The sequence below is a fragment of the Cydia fagiglandana genome, chromosome 1 (assembly GCF_963556715.1).
Source record: "Cydia fagiglandana chromosome 1, ilCydFagi1.1, whole genome shotgun sequence".
In the NCBI taxonomy this organism is placed as follows: domain Eukaryota; kingdom Metazoa; phylum Arthropoda; class Insecta; order Lepidoptera; family Tortricidae; genus Cydia; species Cydia fagiglandana.
Genome location: NC_085932.1, coordinates 4,527,534 through 4,539,576, shown reverse-complemented (window position 1 = coordinate 4,539,576; position 12,043 = coordinate 4,527,534). Strand labels below are relative to the sequence as shown.

The window sequence follows — 12,043 nt, the reverse complement described above, 5'->3', positions numbered from 1 at the left end:
ACCCGCGCGGCACACGGCCGGCTCACACGCACCCGTACGACATGATCAGTATGATCACGCGGTAAACAATAATATTAGTTATGGTCTGTGATAACAAATATTATGTCTGTGTGAAATTGTGATGCTTAGTTAAAATATTTATTGGGAAAATGGTTGAAACGAAGTGGTTGCTGGTGGTCGGAGTAGTCCTATTGCAATTTCCTGGTGAGTGGAAAAACGGCGTTTAGTGATAATAATCAGTTTTGCAGCATTTTTGCAGTTTGTAATAATTGCACGTTAACGATAATTAAGACGTTACCTATTCACAAAAAAACCGGACAAGTGCGAGTCGTACTCGCCCATGAAGGGTTCCGTACCAGCAAGTAACATAATAAAATTGCGGTTTACGATTTATGACGTATTAAAAAAAACTACTTACCAGATCTCGTTCAAACCAATTTTCGGTGGAAGTTTGCATGGTACATCATATATTTTTTTTAGATTTATCATTCTCTTATTTTAGAAGTTACAGGGGGGGGGGACACATTTTATCACTTTGGAAGTGTCTCTCGCGCAAACTATTCAGTTTAGAAAAAAATTATAGTAGAAACCTCAATATCATTTTTGAAGACCTATCCGTAGACACCCATACGTATGGGTTTGATGAAAAAGAATTTTTGAGTTTCAGTTCTAAGTATGGGGAATACTTAAAATTTATTGTTTTTTTTTCTATTTTTGTGTGAAAATCTAAATGCGGTTCACAGAATACATCTACTTACCAAGTTTCAAGAGTATAGTTCTTATAGTTTCGGAAAAAAGTGGCTGTGACATACACGGACAGACAGACGGACAGTCATGACGAATCTATATGGGTTCCGTTTTTTGCCATTTGGCTACGGAATCCTAAAAAAGGGAATTAAGTACAATTTTTTAAAATTAAATAATTTGTTCTGCATTTGCTTACTTGTCCTTCTTCAGGGACAGGGCATTTTCAGTAAATTTACCTATCTACTGCATATAACAGTCCTGAATTGCGATTGCGGTAGGTTAAAGAAGCGATGGCTGGACGTCGTCAAGTCAAGGACGCAACAAGCTGGTGCAATATATTCCCAAGATTATGCAAAGTAAAGGGCAGCAAGCTAGCAAGCGAAAAGTAAAAGCCGGAAAACCATGTAGAGATCAAGTTATTAAACCACTGCGACTTAATAACCAGCACTTAAATTGAGACGCATCCTTGCGGTAGATTAAAGGCGTTATGATGGCTGGTCGCTGGACGTCGTCGCCAAGCCAATGCTGCTAATAAAACAAGACCGAAGTGATCCCATAAGTGTTCCGTGAACAAAGTTTTGTACGGAACACTAAAAACAGGATTTTGCAAAGTAGAGGTAAGCAAGCGACCAATCGAAAAGTAACAGTCGGAATAATGTCTTGTATAGACAATTAACATTATTTAAATGCAACTTAATTAGCATCTTACACTTCGACACTTTATACTACCAGATACTAGGTACTACGTAAAGTTAACGAGTATCATATCGTGCGTGTCGGAAACTGTCCCAAAAACAGAGTCGAAGATTTGCGTGCAGTCCTGGCTGAACGTGCAACAAACCTAATAGTGGCTTTGGAAGAATAGTTATTTGTACAACAAGAGATCAAAGTTTGATATTTCTTCGAGTGCTTATTTTGAGTCCCGTGCAAGCGAAAGATTCTATAATAGATTCACGAGCGTAGCGAGTGAATCTAATTTTGAATCTTGAGCGTAGTAAGGGCTTCAAAAGCGCACGAGATGTAAATAACTTTGATCTCGTGTAGTACACAAAATTTTTCACCCTAAGCAGTGAGAACATACCTAGAGGGACAGAGATAATAGAACCCAAGTATATCGAACTTGTATATATTAGACCCCGCATGTTGAAATGAAATTTGACTATAAAGGTCACTTGAATGTCATTTTGTCATTCGCATCGCATTATGCTCACTGAGTGAGACAAAATGACTCAGTGAGCAAAATCGCATTTTGCTCACTGTTTTTAAGAAGCAAAGTACCCTTGTTCGAGCTGCTGAGGTGAAAAAATATTTATATTGTCTGTAGACTGATTTAACTTAGGGAAATAATGTGTTTAACATCAGCGACAATTGTCCTTTTTGGGGGTTCCGTACCCAAATGGTAAATACGGGACCCTATTACTAAGACTCCACTGTCCGACTCCGACCTGTCCGTCTGTCTGTCACCAGGCTGTATCTGATGAAACGTGATACCTAGACAGTTGAAATTTTCACAGATGATGTATTTCTGTTGGCGCTATTAACAACAAATACTAAAAACAGAATAAAATAAATATTTAAGTGGGGCTCCCATACAACAAACGTGATTTTTTTGCCCATATTGCGTAATCGTACGGAACCCTTCGTGCGCGAGTCCGACTTGCACTTTGCCGGCTTTTAAGCTTTATCTGGTTTTGTAGGGAGGAGTGCACAAAGGGAATGCAGCCTCAGCCCGTTCACGTATAGGTATTTATCCTCGTAAGACCCAAGTAAATTTTTTCGCTTTTGAATTTGGAACTTTCTTTTTCTATAAGAGTTCAAAACTCGAATTTAATTTGTACTTGTACAAGGACGTGGGGACTTACGAAGTTTGTATTAAAATATTAGGTGAAAACGATGCACTAAGTAAAGAAATAATGGTTTATTTGGATGAATAAATGAAACGGTTGTTAGTTTAGGTTAGGTAAAGTCAAGAGATCAAGAAATACTGGTGACTGGTCCAGTCGAGACAGATTGATTTGTGAATAGATAGACAGACGGAACACAGACCTGACCTACGTGACACGCCACGTTAACACATGTGGCTAAAATACATATTTGTAAGTATTTACATGGCAACGTATATTGTATTGTATTGTATTCTATATATGGCGAAATGTTATGGGCTTTTTGCAATTTTATTTATACCAAGGGACGTGACGAGCAAAATTTAAAGCAAAAGTATAATTTAAAATAATTTAGGTACCGTTAAATGGGGTGAGTTGGGTGAAATTAGACTTTCAAACCTCGATAAAATTTTATTTTCACATGTGAAAACTGAATGGTGTATATAATAAGTGGTTCGAACGCTTGTATTTTATTTTGGGTAGTTCCATTTCATAACTTACGATACGATAAAGAGGAAAACCCACCTCACCCCGTAGTGCCTCGTATTTGGGGTGAGAGGATTTTTCATACAAAGGTGATTTTGGAAGATTGTTGGATCGATTTTTTTTTATTATGCGTATTACTATAGCCCCATTTAAAATTGGAATACATTATTTTTATAGCAGTAGTCTTAAAATCCCTTCTCACCCCAAACCTTCTCTCCCCATTCATAACCCAACTCTCCCCGCGAAACCTACTCACCCCGTTTTACGGTACTTAATTACATTATAAAATCTTACGTACTTAAGACTAACTGACTTTTTACTCAGAAACAGTGATGTTTATTAGGTATAGGTATATATTTAATAGCCTAGGAATTAACTTTATTTTACTGCCAAGTCGTTATGTTATGCTCAAAGTTCATAGCCACTTTTAACCTAACCAACCAGTGATTATCCAATGCCATGCACGCAAGAAATAATTAGAGGCGGACCAAGGTAACTCTGCATGCCATTCGCAATAACAAAGTGAGGTAATGTTATATTTAACGTCAAATTTCTATGAAAACATGACGTTTATAATGACACTTCCGCACTTTGTCGTTGTGTGCAAAGTTAGTTTTGAGGGACTCTGTACCTGTAATTAAAAGAGTATATTATTATAGATTTAACTTTTATTTGTAATTGTTAGTTGTAATTTGTATCCTTTTTTGTAACTATCATAATAATGATTAATAAATAAACTTCCAAAATAATAATAAAAAATCATGATAGGTGTTTTAAGTAATAAGACTACATAATAAGAGTATTTTAAAAATTGTTATTAGATACGTTTAAAATTTCATTCCAAGCCGAAAGTAAAGCCTAACTTTAAAAAAATACGAACTACCTGGGTAGGTATATTACATTTATCTGAAACAAAATGATGCTAAAACAAAAGTCAACATTATCCTCACAAATATAAACAGAACCTACTAGAACTTCCTTACGCATAACACTTCCACTGCGCTACTTCCGAACGCAAGCGCAGACCACATTTCATTGCATAATCCCGCGCATGCGCGCGCAAGAGAAAGGCGGAGCACACGTTTAAAACATATGACCATAAGACCTTTTTCCACAAACTACTCTCACTGTCTTACCTAACTTTGATACGTTACATTGTAAACGTGACTGACTGATTTGGGACAATTTTGGACAGATTCACTTCTTGTTATTGTCACGTTTCTCTCATTCGATGGTATCGCGATTTTGGTAATGGGGTTAGGTAATGTGACATCGTTACGAATGAAATGGGAGAAAATCGTTGATAATTTAGAAAATAAAAGATGTAATTGACTATTGTAGTCCACAAAAATACATTATTTGTGAATCATGGTTAATTCATTGTCTGACGAAACGACCAATTACTTATAATTACTTAGTATTTTTTCCTAATTAAGATAAATGTCCTCGTAGTTACAATTTACTAGTCTTGTTTTTTTAATATTACTTACCTTTTCTGACTGACTTCTGTTCCCTTTTCTCTCCCTGGGTTTTACGGACCTTTACCTTTCACATCATGAATACTAGGCTGCGTTTCCACCAGAGATTCGAGATGTGCGGATGCGTAGCGAGGAATGTGTTTGTTAAGAACCAATAGTAATATTGTGCTGCTCTGAGCGAGGATAATAGGTAAAGGAGGTGATTCTATTGGTTCTTAACAAACCCATCGCTATACATTCTAGCACACATTAACATACAGCATCGTTCCACTGCTGGTCTTAGGCCACCAGCATCATGTTGTTATATTAGATCCTGGGCATCTTCCATCCGGTCACTATTAACAGCCATCCTATTAAGGCAATCTTAACCTTTGCCCCATTCAAACATTTATATAGATGCAAAGTAGGCACTGCCATAAAAAACAATATGATCAGTGGCTGGCCAACACTAGACTTTAACGTCTTTGCAATAAGATTTACGAATAATCAGGCAGCCTAGCCAAGGTGACATTCGCTTGTGCTTCGCCATCGAATCTCTTTGTGTCTCTAGATAGAGCTATCACTTCTTCCATATTAGTGTGACAGTGACAGTTGCGTTTCGTTCGCTACGTAGCGTTAGTGATTGGCATGTTGTCTACGGAGTCAGTTAAAAGTGTGACGAAGGTATGTGATTTGCAGCATAGTTCCAAACGTAGACAATATACACTATTGTATTTATTTATTTGCGTTAAGTACATGTACATGCAAATACAGTTTTATAGGTACAAGGTAGGTATATACAATTATTTACAATATTTACATTAATTATTATCCATTACAATTTCAATTATGTTTATAATTTAATTGGCACAAAATTAGAAAAACATTGAAAATACATTAAAATTAAAATCGATATAAAATAAATTTAAAACTACACATACACACATAAAGCTTACAAATTACAGTCCAAACTATATAATAATTACAACTACAATTACTTAATAATTAATTTAACAATAAAACCCCCACTCATAAAAAGAACCCCCATTACAGTCATAATATCTTAAATCTAGCTAAAAATATAAATGAAGGTATAAAATAATGTCGGATGTTGTATAAATGTCAAGTTATGATGTAAAAATAAATAAAAAAGTCTACGAAGTTACAAATACAGCTCCTAAAATAATTTTAATCAAGTGCGTTGGCAAAATATTCGTCAATTGTGTAGAATGGTCTATTTATGAAATAATCTCTTACCTTTATGTCAAATGTTCTTAGGTCACTACATTGTTTTATGTCGGTACTTAATTTATTAAAAATTTTAATTCCGATATTGTTAAGGCTGTTATTAAAATGGATAAAGTTAGATTTAATTTGAACAATTTTTGATTTGTTTCTGAGATTAAAATGATGGGTTTCTTCAGCCTTTCTATAATTATTTTGATTGACATACATATAAACGCATATTCGATATAAATACAATGCCGTAATTGTAAATATTTTGTGGTCTATAAACATATTGCGATGAGTGACTGGTATGTGTTTAGATCCCACAATAATTCGTAGTGCCTTTTTTGCAAGAGTAGTATAGAGTTTATGTTCGTTCCGTTACCCCATACTTCTATACAATATCTGATAATACTCTCGAAGTAGGAGAAGTATACAGATTTAAGTATAGTTACATCGGCTACTTTCGAAAGTGATTTTAAGGAGTAACATGCACTAGCCAGCCTTTTGCATATGGAATCTATCTGGTTGTTCCATCTCAGATAAGGATCGAGTTCTACCCCTAAAAATTTAATACATTCGGCCTTCTGTATTGGTACATCACAGTCGAAGTCGGTACTTTTAGGGCTACGTCGAAATATAGTGTAATAACTTTTCTCATGATTGACTCTAAGGCCATTGACAGTAAACCAATTTTCGATTTCTTCCCAGCATTTTTTGATCATTACTTTGAACTCATGGGTAGTGGTCGCGTTCAAAATGACACTGGTATCATCAGCGTATAGATAAGGTGTTCCATAGGTAAGAGATTGGGGTAAATCGTTTATGAAAATTAGAAATAATAATGGACCTAGTACAGAGCCCTGAGGGACCCCGTATTTTACTACAGCTTCTTCAGAACGAGCTACGCTATCAGAATCTACATACGATATTTCTACATATTGAGTGCGGTTAGTTAAATATGACTCAAAGAGATTCAGAGCAGAGCCACGAACTCCGTAATATTCTAGTTTGTCGAGAAGTATCCTGTGATCGACACAGTCGAATGCTTTTGTCAGATCACAGAATACTCCGCCACACTTATAACCTTTATTTAGATTAAACATTACTTCCGTTACTAAATTGATTACAGCATTTGAAGTATTTTTTCCTTTCCTAAAGCCATATTGCTGTGTAGTTAACATGTTGTGTTTTGTCAAGTGTTTTTCTAATCTCTCAGCTAAGCATTTCTCTAGTATTTTTGAGACGACACATAACAGTGATATCGGTCTATAATTATTTAGTTCAGAGCGACTTCCTTTTTTGTGTATGGTTATTACTTTAGCTTTTTTTAACAGGTCAGGAAAAATACCTTTTTCTATACAACTATTAAATATTATGGACAATGGGGAACACAATAAGTGAATATTATCTTTTAAGAATCTAGTATTTAAATTATCTGGTCCAGTAGAGTTACTATTTTTAAGATTTTTTACTGTTCGGATGATTTCCGACTCTGTTATCGGGCTCAAAAATATTGAACTACTGTTAGTTACTTTTAGCTTGTGCATAGCTTTTATATGTTCCTTATTTTTTGTTTTGCACGATGACATCCCTACATTTAAAAAGTAATTGTTAAACGCATTTGCTATTGCTTTTTTATCGTTAGTAATGCCGTTATCTAGTCTTAGAGTTATTTTAGGTTGAGTCTTTACACATTTGCCTGTAGTTTCCTTAACTAGATTCCATACAGTTTTGGCCTTATTTTTTGCGTTACTGATTGTACGATACATGTTCATTTTCTTGGCATGGGTAAGGACGGTTTTGAATGTATTTTTATATTGTTTATAGTACTTCAGGAAGGGTTCATCAGCAGTGTGGCGCGCTATACTATGCAGCTTACGTTTTGTTTGACTAGATTTTCTTATGCCTTTGGTTATCCACTTATTAGGTTTTTTTCGCGATTGTACCTTTTTTAAAGGAAAATATTTTTCGATCAGTGGCAATAGTATGTCATAAAATTGGTTTATTTTATTATTACAATCTTTATTAGCAAAAGCTGTGTGCCAGTCGATAAGTTCGAGATCATGCTGAAATTTACTTGTGGCATTTTTAGAAAATATGCGTTTTTGTGTAAATTTACATGGTTCAGCTTTTCGATTGAGTGACGCAGGCAACTCTAGCATTTGGGCATCATGATCAGAGAAGCTACATGGTATAACATAAGCTGTTGCGTACTCACTAAAGTCTGTCATTATATTGTCTATTACAGTTGATGTACTTGCAGTTACTCGGGTATAATCAGATATTGTAGGTTTAATATTATGTTCTAAGAGGGTCTGTAGAAACATTTTAGTATTATTATCGGTTTTAGATGCAAGATTGATATTAAAGTCTCCGCCTATTATGATGTTAGGAAACTTAAGTTTGCTTAACATGTTATTTAACTGGTTGAGAAAAAGATTGAAATTAGAATTTGGGGATCGATAGATTACAACACAATAAAAACCTGTGCCGTTCAGCTCTAAACAAATTGCACATACTTCAAATACTTTTTCTATGTAGTATTCAGAAACATCAATCTCTTTATAATTATTTGAACAGTCATTTCTTATAAATACTATTGTTCCTCCACCTTTAGTTATAGTTCTAGAAGTATGACTTGAAACTGAATAACCTGGCATGTTGATGTTTGCGTGTTCGGATGGTTCAAGCCATGTTTCCGTAAGCATAATCACTTTTGGTTTCAATTTTATTTCGCATTCTATAAAAGCTTCCATGCTAAGCAATTTATTTCTGAGTCTATTTATGTTTAAATGCATAATGCCAAGATTTTCAGCCTCAAATTTACTATCCATAATATCTTTGTTTATAAAAAATTGTCACTATTGTAAAATTTTTCGTTAATTTCTTTTAAACATACATTTATGGCAGATGCAATTTTAAATTTACCCTTAATTCGTAAGTTATAGCCGTTCTTTGCATAATCCTCCACATTAAGGTTCTCATCTATATTTTTAATTGTAACGTTGTTGTACTTCGTCAAAGTTTGGGTAAACCCAGCATTAACCTTATTTGCAAATAAATTAAACCCTTTGCTGTTATAATTGATGCTCACTGGTATAGTGCATATAACAATATTACAATGGGGGAGCCTCTTAACTGCTTCCTCTACCAATAAAACCGTTTCTGCTGGAGTGTAAACGTTGTAGTCACTTCCACCGCACATTATGACTACGCAATCTTTGTTACTGAAGTGTTCCGTCTTTTCCATAACATTCAGGAGGACGCGGTCAGTTGTACCGTTGTTGATAATGTCCGCAGTGAAATCGTAGTCCCCCCGGCGTATACGAGACAGCATTGAGGTCACTTCAGTTCCATGGAGGTCTGATAGAAGGAGAAGATTTGGTTTTGGCCTTGGCTGTTCTTTAGTCTTATGTTCCACGTTACTTGCAGACTTGTCGCGTAGATCTTCATGGGTTGACGTGTTCGGATGCTGTGTAGCAACTCTAGGGGTCGTATAGATTGTACTGGGGGCCTGTTCTATAAGCTCTTTTAACGCGTCTGTATTCTTTTTAAGGCATTCTACGGATTGCCTGATAGTGCTTAACGATATATCCTTACTTTTTAGTTCCTTATATTGTTTATTTAAGGCCGTATATTTTTTTATAACGTTCCGTAGTTTTTTAGTCAGAACTTTGATTTTTTGTCTAAATTCGTTAGTTTTTTCTTCAAGATCTTTAATTTTATCTAAATTGTATGGTGTCATCGAGGAAGGCTCGTTAATTTTAATCATATTACATAAGGTCGTATTTTCATTTTCTAGTTCTTCTATTCTCATGGCCAGAGAGAGATTCTCTTTTTCTTTCTTTGCAATTTTTTGCTTTAGTGGGGTTAATATTTGCATTTCATCAGTCTCGAGTGACCCCACACCTGGGCAAGAGCTATTTATTGGGTCGTTTGGTATTAATTTTGATTCAAGGCTGTTGTATTGTCGTTCTTTATCTGCTAGTAGCTGTTTTAATAACTTATTTTCATTATGCACATCAGAGTACTGTTGTAATTCTTGTTTTAACGTACTTACTTACTTACTTACTCCTTTGGCGCAGCGACCCAAAGTGTGTCTTGGCCTCCAACACGACTGCTCGCCACTGATCCCGGTCTTGTGCCGTGTCTCGCCAGTTCTCAACCCGGAGCTCGCGCAGATCAGCGTCCACCACATCCGCCCATCGACGTACGACGACGACGACGACGTTTTAACGTACGTATTACTTTATCACTTTCGCTTATTTTATTTAAGCATAATTGGTGGTCATGTGAACCCTCTTCGTCACTGCTCATAACCTGTGCTAATTCAGCGTTTTTCCTGGGCCTCACTATGTGGGTCATAATGTTTACTCTGTATCCTAATCACGTTCTTTTGCGTGCCCGTTGCCTTCGGTACTAGAAATGAGAATACTACTTAATGGACATTGCAGAATACAACATCTATCCATATATCGAACTCACTGTAGGTACCTACATGTTATTATTTTTTAATGACGAAAGCTACTTACAATATTGTAGTAAGGATATTTTGCGGAAAAATCTGTAAGGAATAAAATAAGAAACAAGCTAAAAATATATTATTTTTAAGCAACAATAGAAATATATCCACTCTTAGAAATTTACTGTCTACATTACCTAAGTAGGTATGTACATTAAACAAGACAAACGTCCTAGTGATTGACAGCCAAACAGCGAATAGTTGACAGCATGTTTGTCAGCTGTTGGAATTAAGATGAGGATGGCAACTATTAGGAGTGTCTAAGCACTTAGCACTTGGAAATCAACGTGAACGCCATTGAACGAATGCACGAATGTGGGTTAACAAAATCTGGCTGGTCACCGGCCGTTTGGTCATGCAAAACAAAAAATACAATGAGATAAACGCTTAGATTAATTACAATGTTCAACCAATAGCTGCATTCAATTTAAGAGTTTGATGTCTGAATTGATATCATTCTCATTCTTCACTTGAGCGACTCTATTATTTAATCCAAACGTTGGGCCTGATTCGGATTTTGAAATAGACATCTATTATCTTTTAGACATCACCAAGATATGATAACGATATGTTTAAGATCTAACCTGTCAAATTTGACATTTGCGCGATTCTGGGGATACTCTTGAACGATTTCCACAGGATTATGACTTAGAGATCCAATTCACATCTAATAGATATCTTACTCTATCTAATGTAAAAGTGACATTGGTTGCCCGAATTGCGCTGCAAAAGAGAACTAGTTGATATCTAAACTATAACGTATCTAGAATGGATCTAGTACGTGTCGTCTCTTGTGAATATCTTGAAGTTCGAATACGGCAGGTTATCTAACAGAATAACAATGATGTTATACCTACTCCTTTTAAAAACTATAATTTTGCAAATTGCTTCGATCTTTTGACACAGTATCATCCGAGTTGCGCAAGAGTAGATCCGTGTCAGAGATCGAGTAACATACAGTGGCGCCTACCAGTTTGTATTATGTTATGACATGGTTCGAATGTCCTCGTTATACTTTTTTCCTTGTAAATCTCAGGCTTGTAATCACGATGTATCGCACGAATATTTACTTACAACCTTTACAATCCGGCCGCGTAGCCAACCTGCCTATCGCTAACGCTCCGTAGCGATCGAAACGCAGCTGTCACTGTCGCACTTATAAGGAAGAGTGATAAAAAGACACAAAGCGTTTCGTTGTCGAAGCGATAGCGATTGTTACCTTGGCTAGGCCTGCCGCACCGCAAAACTTTAAGCTCTAACTTGGAAACAAATTCGGCTTGTTATAATACTAGTCCGGGACTTCACTCACCTCTTCGTCGGGTCAAATTGGTGGAGTATCGTCTGTAAGCAAGGAAGTTTTAAGTGAGGGCAAAGACGCCGTCTTAACGATGAGGTTTTAACCGAATTTAACGACTTATGGTCAAAACACTTTTAAGTTCGACACTTTTCAAAGTAAGTAGGTAATTTAAAATAAACCTAACGAGGTAAGAATGTAACATGGCAAACCTGCATGTACAGTCACCGCGCACACTGGCCGGTTGTAAATAAAAAAGCTAAGGGTCTCGCCCGTCTTTTGTTTTTTATTCATAAATTTTTCCTTTGGAAATGTTGTTGGATATAGCAATTCTGTAATTATTATTTTAATGCGACTGTATGTTTATAATTAGCATACCCCGGCCGGCGAGAGCAAAAATGCGTTGACAGCTTAATAGTGCGAG

At 35.9% G+C, this 12,043-nt stretch overlaps 1 protein-coding gene across 1 annotated transcript in view; it reads left to right on the top strand.

Moving 5' to 3' along the window:
• The window catches only part of LOC134679752 (phospholipase A1 member A-like), a 31,330-nt gene continuing 19,287 nt past the window's right edge, over positions 1 to 12,043 (top strand). Inside the window, exon 1 of the mRNA XM_063538664.1 lies at positions 1 to 204. Within this exon, the coding sequence (XP_063394734.1) occupies positions 150 to 204 (55 nt within the window). The 5' untranslated portion in view covers positions 1 to 149. The remainder of the gene's footprint in view (positions 205 to 12,043) is intronic.